The 20300-nt window shown below is 44.4% G+C and overlaps 1 protein-coding gene across 4 annotated transcripts; it reads left to right on the forward strand.

The window, feature by feature from the left end:
• Positions 1-562: 562 nt before the first annotated feature.
• On the forward strand, positions 563-19768 carry LOC124000603 (alpha-synuclein-like). 4 transcript variants are annotated; one of them, XM_046307105.1, is made up of 7 exons: positions 564-805; positions 1689-1811; positions 2032-2061; positions 9714-9856; positions 15758-15832; positions 17514-17581; positions 17695-19768. In XM_046307105.1, exons 2-6 carry the CDS (start codon positions 1691-1693, stop codon positions 17538-17540), a joined length of 396 nt encoding a protein of 131 aa, XP_046163061.1. In that variant the 5' UTR covers positions 564-805; positions 1689-1690; the 3' UTR covers positions 17541-17581; positions 17695-19768. The 4 variants fall into 4 exon arrangements, with proteins under 4 accessions (XP_046163062.1, XP_046163061.1, XP_046163059.1 ...); XM_046307103.1 differs by having other exon boundaries at positions 566-805; positions 17511-17581; XM_046307106.1 differs by lacking the exon at positions 17514-17581 and having other exon boundaries at positions 563-805.
• The last annotated feature ends 532 nt before the right edge of the window (positions 19769-20300 follow it).

The following is a 20300-nucleotide window of genomic DNA, read 5'->3' on the forward strand; positions in this document are numbered from 1 at the left end:
AGATGAACTTTTTTCCTTTGGGAGCCCACAATGATAGGCTCTACATGCTATAGGAGGGGGACTTTAGTGTAAAGCAGAATCGTGTTCTAGGCTAGATGTTTTGCTGTATGTTAAGCCTATAATTTGAGTATCAGACCATAGATGATCAAGCCATTACGTAATCAAATCGATTGTGATTTATTATCTCATTGTCTGACGATGTGAAATGTTCATGATATGGTGGATGGATGTTCAACCACGCATGTATAATCAGTTTCGGTTATGTATCATAGACTTTCCTTCAAATGATTGATGACTAACTAGCGTGGATGGACAACGCAAGGTTAACCTTCCACGCACAGGAGAATAGTGGTGGTCAGTTTGGGCTGCCACGTAATCAACGCTCCTATGAGAGGGGGATTGGGGAGCGCGTGTGTTTGTGTGTTTGTGTGTGTGTGTGTGTGTGTGTGTGTGTGTGTGTGTGTGTGTGTGTGTGTGTGTGTGTGTGTGTGTGTGTGTGTGTGTGTGTGTGTGTGTGTGTGTGTGTGTGTGAGGGGGGGGGGCACGAGGTTGTGGGATGCAGACGGTAAAGCAACCATTCTGTCTCGAGCTCTCCCAGCATCAGCACCACACGGTTACATGCGCCCTCTGGTTCCAAAGCCGAGACGAGTGTCGGTGTCAAACCTGCAAGGCGAAATCGATCCGTTCTACAACACAAGGCAACAGGTTTTTCTCGAACTCTAGGGCATAAGGGCTGAATTGTCTTTCAAATTCAGCGTCGAAAGGGAAGTTGGAAGGCAATTACTGGTGTGAGAACAATCCACAGGTTTGTAGAAAATCGAATGCCATTTTTTTCAACACCAGTCGAGAATATCTCGATATATTTTGTTTTCTAATTTATTATTTCCATTTTAAAAAATGGTAATATGATTTCCTATCTCTATTTAAAAATGTAAGACGAGGTATCGGAAATTGTTCATCACAAAAATAGGCTGAGTTGTGGTGACATAATGTAACTATAATACAATTCTTCAAATGGAGAGGCAACGTGTCTGGAGAACAGATGTGATGTGTGCTGCCAACAGGTGTTCTAGGTTAGACTGGCTAATCTAGTCTAGTCGGCATCATCAAGGCTTCAAACGGGAATTAGGCTACCTGCCTTTTGTTTCTCTATAACGTCTGTCCATAGGCATGCATGTGTAAGCGAATTTTAAGAAATTTTAAAGGCCCAGTGCAGTCAAAATTCATTTTTTCCTATGTTCTGTATCATATTGTACAACATCTGATCAAACTAACACTATAAAAAGTGAGAAAACATTTGATCAGTGTTATTTCCGGATAGTTGCTGGTTGAAAATATAATTTCCACAAGACCTTAACATCAGCATGGTTTCATAGGCAGGAGTTTCGGCTTTCCATGGTGACATCACCATGCGGTAAATTCAAAGATTCAAAGAAAGTTCCAACCCCCCCCCCCCCCCAAGGTACTTAAATGTTACCCAGCAATGATTTGATATTGATATAAAAATGACTGCATTTGGTCTTTAAGCCAGACCTGGCTGTCAGAAGAAAGACAAAGGTGGGTGGTGACTAGACCCTAAGCTCCTCCCTCCCTCCCACACCATTACACCACTTGTTACGGAGAAGTTCTTCACAGCACTGAATGCACGTTTTGACATCTCCACACCTGTTTCTGTTTCATTTGGACAGTCATGGACGCGCTAATGAAGGGGTTCTCAAAAGCCAAGGATGGGGTCGCGGCAGCAGCAGAGAAGACCAAGCAGGGCGTGACTGGGGCGGCAGAGATGACAAAAGGTGGTGTTATCTTTGTCGGTAGGTGTGGACAATAGTAGCTTACATGCTGTTGTTTTATTTTACTACTTCTTGTTGAATCATTGCTGCAACATTGAATGTTAGAAATTCTGTATGACAATGGTTTTGATCAGCCAACATAAAGTGATAATTGTATTGAATGACGGTGCTTTGTAAGGTCAATAAATGGGATGTTAATTATTTGTCACCTGTCTTTCACCTGTGTTTGTTCTTTTCATAGGCAACAAAACAAAAGATGGAGTCACAACAGGTAGGTTGGATGTCACCATTACCAACATTTAAGCTATTTTATAGAATATAATCTACTGTACACACTTAGTTTAATGCCTGATTTTTACAACACACACACACACACACACACACACTAAACAACTAACAGAAAGCCAGCAGAGATCATATTGTCATGAAAATCAAGGATATGGTTTATGACACCAATGCCAGCAGAGTAATAATACCAGTGATATCATACAACTCACCTTAACAGCCTATACACTCCATCTTAGAGTCACTGCTCACAGAATTCATTATGTTCCATTGAAATGAAAGAGACAGCGTATACTCTGTCTTGGAGTCACTGTTCAGCTGTTCACTTTTGCCGTTGAATTGAAAGATAGGCTGCATGTTGAATGTCCTCAGTACCTGAATTGTCTTATGATTGGAGTGAATGGTGTGTGTGTGTGTGTGTGCCTGGCTGCGTCCTCTTTTGAGTCATGTCTTGTTGCTGTCATGGCCACCACTCACTGGATTAATCAGGTTTTGTGGTTATAGCCTTGCGTAAGCCATCCATGCCTAGCCTAGAGCAGAGCAGAGTAGAGGTAACTATGGTTAATATATACAGAGAGAATTTAGTTCCTATACCTTAATATGAGAATGGGAATCCATTATCTATAGGGGAATACCCATCTATCTTGGTCCCAGATATGTTTGTGCTGTATGGTATACAATCCAGACCATAGGATTTGGCTTTATCAAACAGATCTGAGACCAGGCTATTGGGTAACCAATAGCTAGACTACTGTATGTCTAGGGGTCTTAGACCTAGATACCTGGTCTGTAACCTGATTTTTACGATGTGCATTTTGTTATTCTTATCTCTTACTTTTTTGTTGTTGTTATTTTCTTATAACTTCATTGTCGGTTAAGGTCTTTTAAGTACGCATTTCTCTTTAATGTCTACACCTATGACAAATCCAATTTGAGTTTGAATCTATGTGAGAAATGAGAAATGCCTCTAGGTGTTGAATGTACAAGTGACAAGGGAGTCAGCAACCTTGATCCAAGGCCAGCTCTCTCCAGACCAGGTACATTATTATGTATTCAAATAGTGACAAAACATAAATATGTGACCGACCGCCTTGATTCTATCTTATGTAGCAAAATTTGAAATGATGTTTTTTTCATTGGATAAAAGCAGAGACATGGAGCTATAAAATGGTATATCAAGCACAGCATTTGTAGGAACAATGGGAAAGTAATCCTGCTTTGAAAGTTGATAAACTTGTAACTCCACTTTTGAGAAAATGGCCTTTAAATGTTTTGTTACACCTACTGGAGAGCTCTTCTTTGTCTACACCCAATCAGCATTGTTCACACGCTCTTAAGCCAGCCCCACCCATCTCTTTAAGGATTCACATGTGAGGTCATGTGCTAAACAGTGAGTAGTGTAGTAAAGATTAAGACTACGTGGTAAAAGTAGTAGCCTAAAATAAGGAAAAAAATCCAGGTAAACAGAAAGTGTCCAGATAAAAAAGATTTTATAAATATTAGATCACACACTTGTCTAAATGATTGGGTCATGTGAAATAAATGCTATAAGTGTATGGGTCTCTACAGAAGGTGTAAACGGTACAGCGAAATGGTTACTTGCATTGTAGCAATATCAGAAATAGTGTCAATATAAAATATATAAAATATAAAAAATATAAAAATTAACACGTGTCAATGCCAGTAGAGAAAGAACAAAATAATATATAGTATGTATAAGATCAATATCACTAACCATATCAGTGGTAGATGAGGTAGTTATATGCATACGATCAGGGGTCAAGTGGCTGAGCAGCAGGATAAAAAAATGAATAGTAGCAGCAACGTACAATTCCAGTCAAAAGTTTGGACACACCTACTCATTCCAGGGTCTTTCTTTATTTGTACTATTTTCTACATTGTAGAATAATAGTGAAGACATCAAAACTATGGAAATAACACATATGGAATCATGTAACCAAAAAAAAGTGTTAAACAAATTTAAATATATTTTTTATTTAAGATTCTTCAAAGTAGCCACCTTGCCTTGATAACAGCTTTCCACACTCTTGTGTGGAAAGCTTGTGTGGAAATTCTCTCTCTGACAGGTACTGTATAGTGTGTGTGTTGGAGAGAGTCATGTGACTAGTGGCACTGCAGATAGTGCTGATGACTGGGAACTCACCCCAGCGATGAACTGGTCCGTCCGAAACACATATGAACAAGGGAATCTATGTTCGTGGAACCTGTTTCTGTCCTGCCCTTGACTTTTGTGCAGGACATGTGATGTCCATAGCCTCTTCGTCGCAAAATTCCCTGATCTTCTCAAAAATATGTGTTTGTCTAGCTGTATCCAGGTGATGCTTGCACAGGCAGACCATCTATGGGGCAAAGGATGTTAGCATTGCGCAGCAGCTGAAACCTGGTCCCGACTGAGTGTGAACGCTACTTGGAGACTACGACACCAGGCTCCAGAGTATCAAAGCTGTAAAACAGGAAATAACTAACAAAAATTGAGAAGACATAACAACCTTGCATAACATCAATTCACCTCCCAAGTTTAGATAAGAAGAATAACCTCATACAATGCAATGAAAATGATATTCTCCTGAAGTGCTGGTACTGCTTGATCTGTGGCAGCGGCCTAAAGTAAAGAGTCAGGTGTTGTTGCCAACCATAGCTTTCCACCAGCACCGTACCATCCTCCAGTCCAACCAGCTGTGGGATGTTGACCCCTGTCATGGTTCTGTACCTTCACAACACCAGCAATCTCAGACTTTGTTCACTCTGGTCTTTCTGAAGCGCTGCTTGATGAGGCCGAAGCACCACGTGGTGTGGCCTGTGATCAGGAAGTGAAGGTCCAGACTGGTGGAGCTTGTGCATGGTCCGCCAGGATCAGGAAGTGAAGGTCCAGACTGGTGGAGCTTGTGCATGGTCCGTCAGGATCAGGAAGTGAAGGTCCAGACTGGTGGAGCTTGTGCATGGTCCGCCAGGCACAATACCAGAGCACAAACAGGTTATTGTTTTGGCCACTGCAATTATCACACTTCAGGTCCACACGTGTTTCCCCAACTCCCTAGTTGTTGACTGCGTTGCTGGATGACGCTTCATCAACCAAGTAGTTGACTTGTTGTGGTATTCCTTCACAGCAGACACCAAACAAGACACATTTGCGAGGAGTTAAAAAGTAGATGGGACCTGGCTACATAGGGTCAGAAGGATAGTAGATGGGACCTGGGTCAGAAGGATAGTAGATGGGACCTGGCTGCATAGGGTCAGAAGGATAGTAGATGGGACCTGGCTACATAGGGTCAGAAGGATAGTAGATTGGACCTGGCTGCATAGGGTCAGAAGGATAGTAGATGGGACCTGGGTCAGAAGGATAGTAGATGGGACCTGGCTACATAGGGTCAGAAGGATAGTAGATGGGACCTGGCTACATAGGGTCAGAAGGATAGTAGAAGGGACCTGGCTACATAGGGTCAGAAGGATAGTAGATGGGACCTGGGTCATAGGGTCAGAAGGGACCTAGATGGGACCTGGGTCAGAAGGATAGTAGATGGGACATAGGGTCAGAAGTATAGTAGATGGGACCTGGCTACATAGGGTCAGAAGGATAGTAGATGGGAGGGACCTGGCTACATAGGGTCAGAAGGATAGTAGATGGGACCTGGCTACATAGGGTCAGAAGGATAGTAGATGGGACCTGGCTACATAGGGTCAGAAGGATAGTAGATGGGACCTGGCTACATAGGGTCAGAAGGATAGTAGATGGGACCTGGCTACATAGGGTCAGAAGGATAGTAGATGGGACCTGGCTACATAGGGTCAGAAGGATAGTAGATGGGACCTGGGTCAGAAGGATAGTAGATGGGACCTGGCTACATAGGGTCAGAAGGATAGTAGATGGGACCTGGCTGCATAGGGTCAGAAGGATAGTAGATGGGACCTGGCTGCATAGGGTCAGAAGGATAGTAGATGGGACCTGGCTACATAGGGTCAGAAGGATAGTAGATGGGACCTGGCTGCATAGGGTCAGAAGGATAGTAGATGGGACCTGGCAGAAGGATAGTAGATGGGACATAGGGTCAGAAGGATAGTAGATGGGACCTGGCTACATAGGGTCAGAAGGATAGTAGATGGGACCTGGCTGCATAGGGTCAGAAGGATAGTAGATGGGACCTGGCTGCATAGGATGGGACCTCAGGGTCAGGATAGTAGATGGGACCTGGCTACAGAAGGATAGGGTCAGGGTCAGGATAGTAGATGGGACCTGGCTACATAGGGTCAGGAGGATAGTAGATGGGACCTGGCTACATAGGGTCAGGAGGATAGTAGATGGGACCTGCCTGCATAGGGTCAGAAGGATAGTAGATGGGACCTGGCTACATAGGGTCAGGAGGATAGTAGTTGGGACCTGGGTCAGAAGGATAGTAGATGGGACCTGGCTACATAGGGTCAGAAGGATAGTAGATGGGACCTGGCTGCATAGGGTCAGAAGGATAGTAGATGGGACCTGGCTGCATAGGGTCAGAAGGATAGTAGATGGGACCTGGCTACATACAGAAGGATAGGGGGACCTCAGAAGGATAGTAGATGGGACCTGGCTGCATAGGGTCAGAAGGATAGTAGATGGGACCTGGCTACATAGGGTCAGAAGGATAGTAGATGGGACCTGGCATAGGGTCAGAAGGATAGTAGATGGGACCTGGCTGCATAGGGTCAGAAGGATAGTAGATGGGACCTCAGAAGGGTCAGAAGGATAGAGATGGGACCTGGCTGCATAGGGTCAGAAGGATAGTAGATGGGACCTGGCTGCATAGGGTCAGGAGGATAGGGTCAGAGATAGGATGGGACCTGGCTACATAGGGTCAGAAGGATAGGGTAGATGGGACCTGGCTACATAGGGTCAGAAGGATAGTAGATGGGACCTGGCTACATAGGGTCAGAAGGATAGTAGATGGGACCTGGCTGCATAGGGTCAGAAGGATAGTAGATGGGACCTGGCTACATAGGGTCAGAAGGATAGTAGATGGGACCTGGCTACATAGGGTCAGAAGGATAGTAGATGGGACCTGGCTAGATAGGGTAGAACCTGGCTGGATAGGATAGTAGATGGGACCTGGGTCAGAAGGATAGTAGATGGGACCTGGATGGGACCTGCATAGGGTCAGAAGGATAGTAGATGGGACCTGGCTACATAGGGTCAGGAGGATAGTAGTTGGGACCTGGCTACATAGGGTCAGATGGATAGTAGATGGGACCTGGCTACATAGGGTCAGAAGGATAGTAGATGGGACCTGGCTACATAGGGTCAGAAGGATAGTAGATGGACCTGGCTACATAGGGTGAGAAGGATAGTAGATGGACCTGGCTACATAGGGTCAGAAGGATAGTAGATGGGACCTGGGTCAGAAGGATAGTAGATGGGACCTGGGTCAGAAGGATAGTAGATGGGACCTGGCTGCATAGGGTCAGAAGGATAGTAGATGGGACCTAGATGGGACCTGGCTGCATAGGGTCAGAAGGATAGTAGATGGGACCTGACCTACCTGGGTCAGAAGGATAGTAGATGGGACCTGGGTCAGAAGGATAGTAGATGGGACCTGGGGATAGTAGATGGGACCTCAGGGTCAGAAGGATAGTAGATGGGACCTGAAGGGACCTGGCTGCATAGGGTCAGAAGGATAGGTCAGAAGGATAGTAGATGGGACCTGGCTACATAGGGTCAGAAGGATAGTAGATGGGACCTGGCTGCATAGGGTCAGAAGGATAGTAGATGGGACCTGGCTGCATAGGGTCAGAAGGATAGTAGATGGGACCTGGCTACATAGGGTCAGAAGGATAGTAGATGGGACCTGGGTCAGAAGGATAGTAGATGGGACCTGGCTACATAGGGTCAGAAGGATAGTAGATTGGACCTGGCTGCATAGGGTCAGAAGGATAGTAGATGGGACCTGGGTCAGAAGGATAGTAGATGGGACCTGGCTGCAAAGGGTCAGAAGGATAGTGCACCTGCAAACAATAAAAGAACATTAAATAAAATAAATTAAAATGAATTTGTAATGGTTTTCTTCTAGGGAAAGAGAGGCGGACCAAAATGGTTAGTTTTGTGCATATTTAATAAAGATGAAAGTACAACAATCTACAAAACAAGAAACGTGAAAAAACCAAAACAGTCCTATCTGGTGCAAACACAGAGACAGGAACAATCACCCACAAAACCCAACACAAAACAGGCTACCTAAATATGGTTCCCAATCAGAGACAATGACTAACACCTGCCTCTGATTGAGAACCATATCAGGCCAAACATAGAAATAGACAAACCAGACACACAACATAGAATGCCCACCCAGCTCACGCCCTGACGAACACTAAAACAAGGAAAACACATACGAACGATGATCAGAACGTGACAGAATTGTCTCACCCCTGTCAATCTGTCTTTACACAACTCAGTGAAACGTATTTGACTGCTTACCATATATATATATTATATATTTTGTTGTGTGTGTGTGTATCTGACTATATGTCCTTAATCAGTATAAAGGAGGAAATGTTCCTTACTTGGTGAGCAAAATCAAAGCTGTAATGTATCCTGATGTCTTTGCTTGCTGGTTCAGTAGGGGCCCCCAGAGACAACTACAGGTCTTCACAGGAAGTCTTGCAGTCAGCAACCATCTTCTGGTACACAGACCGCTCACGCTGAACAAGTGCTTGCTTTGGCCAGCTCTCTTTTTGATGGGGACGGCATTAGACCATTCTCCTTGGATGTCTGGTGGAGGAGAGTCAGGCGTGTTCTACTGATGCTGAAAGACAAATTCCAGAAACAAATATTCTTGCATTATTATAATAGATAGCCATAATCACCGTCAAACACGCCTGGCTAACTTGATGGGTCATGTAATCATCTGGCGAAGTGGAGTCTTTTGTTTAGACATGTAAGCTAGCCACTAGCTAAACAATGAACCATAATCCCAATTCACAGAGTACTAGCAATACAAAGTGATTGTCATAGCTATCTTAAGTTAACCAAATAGGTTTAATGTTATCTAGTTTGCTAGCTAACATTAGGCTATAACTAGCAATGCAAATGGCTTTCTGATATATTACTCCACAGATCATACACATACTGTTAGCTAGTGAGCCAGCCATCTAATGTCAGCTAGCTAACCGTACACTTTAACTTTCTGCAAAATTAGAAATTTATAATATCTGAAACTGTAGCTAGAAACCCAGCGGCCTCACGGCTCTGCCAGCTGGGACACTGACTGACCATCACCTTAAATGGCATCCTTATGTGCTTATCAAGTCTTAGTTCAGCAGCTAGACCCTGTTGGTGCTGCCACCTGGGGGTGGCATGTGGAAGTGTATCCTGGTAGTGTGTTTGCCTGTGTCCTAACACTAACTGTCCCCCATATCACAACAGTATCTTCTCTAACCATGTACCTCTGGATGTTAACCTAGTCATATCCCCCCCTCTCTCTCTCTCTCTCTCTCTCTGTCTCTCTCTCTCTCTTCCTCCTCTCTCTCTCCCTCTCTTTCTCTCTCTCTCTTCCCCCTCCTCCTCCTCTCCTTCTCTGACTCCTCTCTCTCTCTCCCTCCTCTCTCTCTCCCTATTCCCTCTCCTCCTCCTCTCTCTCACTCTCTCCACAGTTGCAGGTAAAACAGTATCTGGGGTGTCCCAGGTGGGCGGTGCCATGGTGACAGGTGTCACAGCAGTGTGCAACAAGACTGTGGAGGGGGCAGGGAATATCGCTGCTGCGACCGGATTGGTCAAGAAAGACCCAGCCAAACAGGTGAGAATGATACCTGAGAGCGTTGCCTTTCTTTCCCTCAGGCACACACTTTCCACCTCTCTCTCTCGTCCTTCACAACAACCTATTCAATTGAGATGAATGACAAAACAGGTGGCTTACTTTTTCTTCTTCAGCACAAATGTGTTTTCAGGGGGAACTTATTTTCTATCTCAGCTACGGTCTCTGTCTCACCATCACATTAGCAGTGAATTGGTTGTGGTTCTCTGTAGCTAAACTTTCTCATAAGGAGAAAGTATTGTTGTGTAATTTATGGTTGTCTGACTGAATACATGTTTGTCAGGGAATAAACTTTAACATCACATGCTAGGAGAGAAAACAGAGCCGACCATTGCTATTTGTTTTTTGAAACTTCATCAGAACGGACCTGTTGCGTTTCAATGCTGTCCTCCATTTTCAATGAAACATTTTCGATCCATTTTATATGACAGCTATTCACTGGCTGCTCCTGTCTGTGTCAAAATGGACCCTGACCTTCAGTCCTCTACAGCTAGCTTCTTCTTCTCCTCTTATAGTCTCTGACATTCTTAGTTCTCAGTCATTAAAAAACAGGATGGATTCTCCATCGTCTGTTTGAAAGTCTGTTTTGATAAAGGAAGACAGAGAGAGAGAGAGAGAGACAGAGAGAGAGAGAGGTGAGGTCCAATATCCTGAAAGACTGAGACAATTTGCAGGCCTGACGGTCTCTGAAGATGAAAAATGATTGTCTCTCTTTCAAAACAAAACCCAACATAGTCTCGGATAGATAAAAGGAAAGCCTTGTGGTCGTAGTGATGATTCATCTTCAAACCAACAGCAGAGCAACAGGTTTTCTTCAGGCTGCTCTTACATGTTCTCTCAGTTAAAGGGACAATGTGCAATATTTACTGCTGTTCAACAGTCAATTCAATTAATAACAAACACCCATTGGTTATTGAAGGGATATAACTTGCCTAATGAGCTTAGTACAAGTCAACTCCATCTATGCATTTGAGAATGGTTAAATACTCCAGACCCATCCCTCAGCTTTATAGCAAAACAGGTGGAGGGGCTTTCAATTGTAAACAACAAAAACAAATGACAGATTGTGGCTTTAACCGTGTTAATCTGCCAGGTGAATTAGCCACCCAAAGCATACAGCTGATGTCTCTGGTACTCAACAATCACTGCATTCATTAACTGTAAATTGCCCTTATTCACACAGACACACACACACACACACACATTTCCTGTACAATGGCCTTATCGTAAGAACAAATCAACAACATCAATCAGAGAGAAAACCTCACTAATTAGAAGGGAAAAAAACCTTTAGCCCCCTTCCTCCTTTGTTTATGACTAGAGGGGTTACATGACACAGACACTCACAGATTAATTTAGTGTTTAGTGGGACATCATTCTAGAGGATTACACAATTATCCTGTGATTATGCTACTGAGAGGAAATGATAAACAAAATCTGGGTTTGAAAATCAAGGACTTCATAACGATAATTACCGACACACACACACACACGCACGCGCACCTACACACACACACACACACACACACACACACACACACACACACACACACACACACACACACACACACACACACACACACACACACACACACACACACACACACACACACACACACACACACACACACAAATGCCACTGATGAATAACATAAAGTAGTGAAATGTAAATAAATAACTATTTGGGTGTGGACAGTAAACAACTCCTTGTAACTGGTCATCAGCAGTTGAATAATGTCCTCAGCATTATACAGTGCGTTCGGAAAGTATTTTGACCCCACATTTTGTTACGTCCATTTGATTTGTTTTGAAAGAGGTTTGATTGTGGATATTTCCTGTGGCCATTGATTGGCCACCTAGCTCTTTATCTCCAAACCCTGTGTAACGCTTTATCATGTCCTCCGTGTAACGCCTAATTGCGTCCTCCGGGTGTCAGAGTGAAAACACAGAGACTGCTTCCCTAATTCTCTACATGGGCTCTGGTCAAAAGTAGTGCACTTATGGGCCCTGGTCAAAAGTAGTGCACTATGGGCCCTGGTCAAAAGTAGTGCACTATGGGCCCTGGTCAAAAGTAGTGCACTATGGGCCCTGGTCAAAAGTAATGCACTATGGGCCCTGGTCAAAAGTAGTGCACTATGTAGGGAATAGAGTGCCATTTGGGGCGAAGCCAGAGACTGTGCACAGAATTGGATTGATCTCATTTGGAGGTAGCCTTAGTGCCTGTCTGTTCCCTGCTTGTGTTCTGAGCGCCAGTCATTACAGTGCCATTGCTATCGATCAAATTAAAAAGGTCCAATCGACCAACCGACCCCATGTTAGAGCCCATCAAAGGGGCTTCCCTGCCTAGGGGTCTCCGACCCAGGCTCCATCTCTCGTTACCGTTATTTATCCCTCTATCTATCTGTCTCTCTCATCCCTCCTTCCTAAAGCAAGCAAGGGAACAGCAGGCGAGGGAGCTGAGTGATCCACTTTCATGTGGTTGTCCACAGCAGCCAGCCACCAGCCATCAATTAGACAGTGTGAGAGATGGGCTGTCTGACGACGAAAGAGGAAGAGTGAGGATGTTACTTGTTTGTTTGTGTGCTGGATAGAACACACGCACACCAGGGTTTCCATTAGCCGGTAATAGCCGGCTTTTGTCCGATTAAAAAATAGAAAAGCTGATAAATAAAATTGTCCGGGAAGAGAAGAAAAAACACCATTGTGAAGTAACGCTTTTTAGCCTCTTCATTGATGGAAATACATTTTACCGGTCATGCTTATGGGTCTATAGGTTAATATGAATAATTTATATTTGTATATTCTTTATGTATCTTTGTTATGTTTATATTGGTTATGTATCTTATTTATCACATGCGTACAGCATGCAGATACAGAGCCTATGAGTGGAAATCTGTCCGAAAGTGGCAGAGCTGCTACTGCAGCATCTTGTGGTGCTTTCACGACAACTGGGAACTCTGAAAAATACGAGGTCAAATCATGAGGTCAGTGAACTTCAGGTCAGAAAGTCGGAGCTCTAGAAAGAGGCCTGTGTTCCCGAGTTGGAATTCTGAGTTTGATGACTGTTAAAAACTATTTTTCCTAGTCGGAGCTCGTATTTTTCCCAGGAATCTTGAATCCACTGAAGTTGAAACTCAGAGATTTCCGAGTTCCCAGTTGTTTTGAAAGCGGCATCAAACGGCAACTGAAGGCAGGCTTCATCAGAGCGTCACACACCACTTGCAATGAGCTGGAGGCAGTATGCATGTGCAGTGCCCGTTTGACAACAGTTTATTCGCTAATTGCATTATGGATGAACATTCACGTCTAGCCTACTGCCTTGTGGGGCGGCAGGTAGCCTGCCACTTTGTGGGGCGGCAGATAGTCTACCGCCTTGTGGGGCGACAGGTAGATTACTGCCTTGTGGGGCGACAGGTAGATTACTGCCTTGTGGGGCCCCTTGTGGGGCTACGGGTAGATTACCGCCTTGTGGGGCGGCAGGTAGCCTATTGCCTTGTGGGGCCCCTTGTAGGGCTACAGGTAGATTACCGCCTTGTGGGGCGACAGGTAAATTACCGCCTTGTGTGGCTACAGGTAGATTACCGCCTTGTGTGGCTACGGGTAGATTACTGCCTTGTGGGGCGGCAGGTAGCCTATTGCCTTGTGGGGCCCCTTGTAGGGCTACAGGTAGATTACCGCCTTGTGTGGCTACAGGTAGATTACCGCCTTGTGTGGCTACAGGTAGATTACCGCCTTGTGTGGCTACAGGTAGATTACCGCCTTGTGTGGCTACAGGTAGATTACCGCCTTGTGGGGCGGCAGGTAGAATACCGCCTTGTGGGGCGGCAGGTAGAATACCGCCTTGTGGGGCGGCAGGTAGATTACCGCCTTGTGGGGCGACAGGTAGATTATCGCCTTGTGGGGCGGCAGGTAGATTACCGCCTTGTGGGGCGGCAGATAGATTACCGCCTTGTGGGCACAGGTAGATTACCGCCTTGTGGGGCGTCAAGTAGCCTACTGCCTTGTGGGGCGGCAGGTAGATTACCGCCTTGTGGGGCGGCAGGTAGCCTATTGCCTTGTGGGGCGGCAGGTAGCCTATTGCCTTGTGGGGCGCCAGGTAGCCTTGTGGGACGCCAGGTAGCCTTGTGGGGTGCCAGGTAGCCTATTGCCTTGTGGGGCGCCAGGTAGCCGATTGCCTTGTGGAGCGCCAGGTAGCCTATTGCCTTGTGGGGCGCCAGGTAGCCTATTGCCTTGTGGGGTTGCCAGGTAGCCTATTGCCTTGTGGGGCGCCAGGTAGCCATGTGGGGCTCCAGTTAGCCTACTGCCTTATGGGCATTGCTGCACTCATAATGTGAAGAAGTAGTAGTTTATCAACATTTTAAGATCAACGTTCTGACTCATTGTTTTTTAATTTAATAAACACACACACACACACACAGACAGACAGACAGACAGACAGACAGACAGACAGACAGACAGACAGACAGACAGACAGACAGACAGACAGACAGACAGACAGACAGACAGACAGACAGACAGACAGACAGACAGACAGACAGACAGACAGACAGACAGACAGACAGACACACACACACCCACACCCACCTCATCAGCTCCCATAGACTGACTCACTGACTCAAGTCACAGATGCTGTTCTGTTTATGTCCTGTTGATGAGCCACTAGACAAGAGGAACCCAATCAATATCTCGTCAATGTTTCATATGGGAAATTAAAGGCTCAAGAAATTGTGAAGAATGAACTTATTACTTAGTTACAAGTTAATACTTAGCTGGATAAGATATTATCTTTATAGGATAAGTATTATCATGTACATAACTAAGTGTATAAGTCACTGAGCTCTTCAGTATGGTCCATTCTACTGCCACTGTTTGTCTATGGAGATTGCATGGCTATGTGCTCTATTTTATACACTTGTCAGCAACGAGTGTGGCTGAAACAGCCAAATCCACAAATTTGAAGTGTCCACATACTTTTCATGTCTTTTGGTTTCTTGAGTTGACTAGCAGAAGAGAAAGAAGAACAGTAGAAACAGTATTTATTTGCCATGGTGAGTGTTGGGAGATGACGTGTGGTGTGTGTCTGTGTGTGTCTGTGTGTGTCTGTATGTGTCTGTGTGTGTCTGTGTGTGTGTGTCTGGCTCTGCTGTGTGAACAGATGGAGACACGGTGGGCGGTGTTAAATGGAATGGCAGGAGGAGAGAGAGAGAGCGGGAGAGAGGGAGGGGATATGGAGTGGGGAGGTAGGGAGGGGATGGGGAGGGGATAGGGAGTGGGGAGAGATTTGGAGGGGGCGGGAGAGAGAGAGAAAGGGAGGGGAGAGAGGGAGAGAGAGGGATAGGGAGGGAGAGAGAGAGAGAGAGAGAGAGAGAGAGAGAGAGAGAGAGAGAGAGAGAGAGAGAGAGAGAGAGGGAGAGAGAGGGAGAGAGCACCTGGATCTGCACTACCCTGTAACTCTCAGGTTGTGTCAGCTGGTAGCCTGGGAGTGGATTTGTGTGTATCACCTGTGTATCTTATTAGAGAAGGTCATACCAATGCCAAGCACCAATCAAGCTAGTGTGTGTGTGTGTGTGTGTGTGTGTGTGTGTGTGTGTGTGTGTGTGTGTGTGTGTGTGTGTGTGTGTGTGTGTGTGTGTGTGTGTGTGTGTGTGTGTGTGTGTGTGTGTGTGTGTGTGTGTGTGTGTGTGTGTGTGTGTGTGTGTGTGTGTGTGTGTGTGTGTGTGTGTGTATATGTGTGTATATGTGTGTTGTGTTAGTATGGTTGTCATTACCAACAAGAGGAAAATACTGCAGCAGCAACCAACTAACACAAGGTAATAGTCGAACAGGGTTATTTGGGACACTTGTCCATTGTTGACCTGGTCAGTGAATGTGTTATTATTGCAGGATGAAGATGCTTTGTCTAAAGACTTGCCCATCAACGAGTCTCCAGCGGACCCAGAGGGCGATGATGCTGCAGAGGTGGGACATTTACCGTCACGCTGAACATCTTCTAGATCACTATTTACACTGGCTTTCTGTAGATGGAACCTCGGGGTCCGAGGCTGTAGACCAAGGCTCTCCAACCCTGTTCCTGGAGAGTTACCGTCCTGTAGGTTCTCTCTCCAACCCTGTTCCTGGAGAGTTACCGTACAGTCCTGTAGGTTCTCTCTCCAACCCTGTTCCTGGAGAGTTACAGTACCATCCTGTAGGTTCTCTCTCCAACCCTGTTCCTGGAGAGTTACAGTACCATCCTGTAGGTTCTCTCTCCAACCCTGTTCCTGGAGAGTTACAGTACCATCCTGTAGGTTCTCTCTCCAACCCTGTTCCTGGAGAGTTACAGTACCATCCTGTAGGTTCTCTCTCCAACCCTGTTCCTGGAGAGTTACTGTAGAGTCCTGTAGGTTCTCTCTCCAACCCTGTTCCTGGAGAGTTACAGTACCGTCCTGTAGGTTCTCTCTCCAACCCTTTTCCTGGAGAGTTACAGTACCATCCTGTAGGTTCTCTCTCCAACCCTGTTCCTGGAGAGTTACTGTAGAGTCCTGTAGGTTCTCTCTCCAACCCTAACCTAGCGCACCTGACTCTTGTAATTAACTGGTTAATAAGTTGAATCAGGTTAGTTACAACTGGAATTGGATTGAAAACATACAGGAGGGTATCTCTCCGGGAACAGGGTTGGAGTTAAAACCAAAAGGAGGGTATCTCTCCAGGAACAGGGTTGGAATGAAAACCTACAGGAGGGTATCTCTCCGGGAACAGGGTTGGAGTTAAAACCAAAAGGAGGGTATCTCTCCAGGAACAGGGTTGGAATGAAAACCTACAGGACGGTAGCTCTCCAGGAACAGGGTTGGAGTTCAAACCTACAGGAGTGTAGCTCTCCAGGAACAGGGTTGGAGAGAGAACCTACAGGACTTGTCAGGACCCGGTTACGAACCCAGGTCTCCGGAGTGAGAAACAGTCACTAAACCAACTGAGCCACGAATAGTCAGCAGAACCCAGAAGATGAGGCAGGCACAGCAGTACTTGAGACGGTGTATTTAATGAAGTAAAAAGTGAAGTTCTTCAGGAAAACATGTAACTCCACAACCTCAAAAGGAATTCCACAAGAACAAAGGTAATCCTCCAAGACAAAAAGGTAAATCCACAAGGTGGAAGGTAAAGCACAAAAAAGCCTCAAAAGATACTCAAAAACAAACAAACAAACAAGAACAAAAAACAGAATTCCACAAGAGAGTCCACTGGAATCAACAAGAGATCACAGAGTACTAGGGCTGGGTGCTAACATACAAACACAGAGCAAAGAACAGAGGAAAACAAAGGGTTTAAATACAATCAGGGGAAACGAGGCACAGGTGCAAATAATAATGGGGATCAAGGGAAAAGAAAAGGTCAAAAGGCACAATGGGGGCATCTAGTGACCAAAAACCGGAACAACCCTGGCCAAATCCTGACAGGACTGTACGGTAACTCTCCAGGAACAGGGTTGGAGAGCCCTGATTTCTGAGATTACAGAGGATCAAAGTCATTGAATCAGTGATTAATGGTTAACTCCTCATCATCCTCCCGTTTTTACTGAGTCATCATCCTCCATGTTTCATTCATCAGATTGTTTTACATAGTTTGTGTTTAATTGTTTCTTTTGTTGTGGATTTCCGTTCAGAAGGGCGAGGTTCCCGTGACTTCACAGTAATGTTTTTGGGTTTCATCCACCATCATCACCCTCCGTCTATGGTATGTTTGTGATTCACTTTGTGATCATTTGTTATCAGTTATTACACAAATAGGAACATAATAACGTAATACTAATAATTCCTGAAATAACTTTTCCCTCTCTGTCCTTGCAGGAGGATTCTGATGGCTATTAGAGTACACTGCATTATCTCACAACGAGCATTATCCAGAACTACTGTTACCATCCAGAATCAATGATTAAAACATTCCATGTCGCACTGCCAAGTCCCGTCGTGCCTCGTTGTGGTCCTCAATGGAGTCTGTGCTGTGTGTGTGTGTGTGTGTGTGTGTGTGTGTGTGTGTGTGTGTGTGTGTGTGTGTGTGTGTGTGTGTGTGTGTGTGTGTGTGTGTGTGTGTGTGTGTGTGTGTGTGTGTGTGTGTGTGTGTGTGTGTATAGCCTACGTCAGTGTGTGTATGTTTGTTTCTGTACGTCAGTGAGTGTGTGTAATTCAGTGTGTGTTCTGGTGTCTTCGTCAGTCAGTCCTGAGGGCGGTCTATATGCCCTTCTGGTCCAGCTGTCACCTTCAGTGAAAAGCTGTTAGTGAATACTGTATACAGTATACTCTGCTAATAGTGAATACTGTATACACCACTCTGCTAATAGTGAATACTGTATACACCACTCTGTTAATAGTGAATACTGTATACAGTATACTCTGCTAATAGTGAATACTGTATACACCACTCTGTTAATAGTGAATACTGTATACAGTATACTCTGCTAATAGTGAATACTGTATACAGTATACTCTGCTAATAGTGAATACTATATACAGTATACTCTGCTAATAGTGAATACTGTATACAGTATACTCTGCTAATAGTGAATACTGTATACACCACTCTGCTAATAGTGAATACTGTATACAGTATACTCTGCTAATAGTGAATACTATATACAGTATACTCTGCTAATAGTGAATACTGTATACAGTATACTCTGCTAATAGTGAATACTTTATACACCACTCTGCTAATAGTGAATACTGTATACAGTACACTCTGCGAATAGTGAATACTGTATACACCACTCTGCTAATAGTGAATACTGTATACAGTATACTCTGCTAATAGTGAATACTGTATACAGTATACTCTGCTAATAGTGAATACTTTATACACCACTCTGCTAATAGTGAATACTGTATACAGTACACTCTGCGAATAGTGAATACTGTATACACCACTCTGCTAATAGTGAATACTGTATACAGTATACTCTGCTAATAGTGAATACTGTATACAGTATACTCTGCTAATAATGTATACTGTATAAACCACTCTGTTAATAATGAATACTGTATACACCACTCTGTTAGTGAATACTGTATACACCACTCTGCTAATAGTGAATACTGTATACAGTATACTCTGCGAATAGTGAATACTGTATACACCACTCTGCTAATAGTGAATACTGTATACAGTATACTCTGCTAATAGTGAATACTGTATACAGTATACTCTGCTAATAATGTATACTGTATAAACCACTCTGTTAATAGTGAATACTGTATACACCACTCTGCTAATAGTGAATACTGTATACAGTATACTCTGCTAATAGTGAATACTGTATACACCACTCTGTTAATAGTGAATACTGTATACACCACTCTGCTAATAGTGAATACTGTATACACCACTCTGTTAATAGTGAATACTGTATACACCACTCTGCTAATAGTGAATACCCTATACACCACTCTGTTAATAGTGAATACTGTATACACCACTCTGCTAATAGTGAATACTGTATACACCACTCTGCTGATAGTGAATACTGTATAGTGATCAATCGCTGACAGTCCTGCACAGATTATCACTATATGCGAAGTGCACAGTGTTACAGTTTATCAAAAAGCACCTAAGTATCCATATAATGATATAACGACTATATGAATTTGAAATGAAGTATACAATACTCTATTTTTGTGTGTAAATCGTCACAGTTGTTTGTGGTGGACTACAGTGCTATATGAGGTATTTATGGATTCATATACTGTATTTTTATGTTCTGTGAACGCTCTAAAAGACTCTGGGTTGAGGTCAGTGATAAAGATACAATATTGGATGGAGTTTGAAACAAACACAAGCATGGAACCAAACAATTCAACTAACTGTAACATGGAGTTTAGTTACATTTGTTAAATGTTGAATAAAGTATAAATAAAACAATTAAGAATATGTATTTATCAGTTTGCCTTATTTCATCTATTCACAACAACTGTGTGTTTGCGTGTTTGCCATAGAAGGGTTATAGAACCTCTCCCTATGGCTGTGACTGGTGAACTCAAGGGTACACTCACTCAATATGGCTGACCTGGTAGAGGATTTCCATTCTAGAGATGATATTTCTATGGTTAGCCTGCTTTCTCACAGTACAAGATTAGTATGTGACAGGCGAGCCGACTGAGAGATGACGAGCAGCAGACGATCAATAAGAGGTCCTGTTTAGAAGACTTACCACCATCATCCAATACCATTACAATAAATCCTATCTGTCATACTGTTGTCAGGAAGAGGAGAAGTTAAGCTCTGAACAGGAGAGAGGGAGGGGAAGATCAGCCCATTACTGGGGAGGGAGGGAGGGAGGGAGGGAGGGAGGGAGGGAGGGAGGGAGGGAGGGAGGGAGGGAGGGGGAGGGAGGGAGGGAGGGGGAGGGAGGGAGGGAGGGGAGGGAGGGAGGGAGGGGAAGATCAGCCCATTACTGGAGTGG

This window comes from Oncorhynchus gorbuscha, linkage group LG16 (genome assembly GCF_021184085.1).
Source record: "Oncorhynchus gorbuscha isolate QuinsamMale2020 ecotype Even-year linkage group LG16, OgorEven_v1.0, whole genome shotgun sequence".
NCBI classification, from domain to species: domain Eukaryota; kingdom Metazoa; phylum Chordata; class Actinopteri; order Salmoniformes; family Salmonidae; genus Oncorhynchus; species Oncorhynchus gorbuscha.

Bases quoted from the DNA above. Each gene is read 5' to 3' on its own strand.
- LOC124000603 (XM_046307103.1), top strand. From the start codon at position 1,691: ATGGACGCGCTAATGAAGGGGTTCTCAAAAGCCAAGGATGGGGTCGCG. The intron at 2,062-9,713 runs GTAGGTTGGATG...CTCTCTCCACAG, and splicing joins AAAAGATGGAGTCACAACAG to TTGCAGGTAAAACAGTATCT. The intron at 15,833-17,510 runs GTGGGACATTTA...ATTTCCGTTCAG, and splicing joins AGGGCGATGATGCTGCAGAG to AAGGGCGAGGTTCCCGTGAC.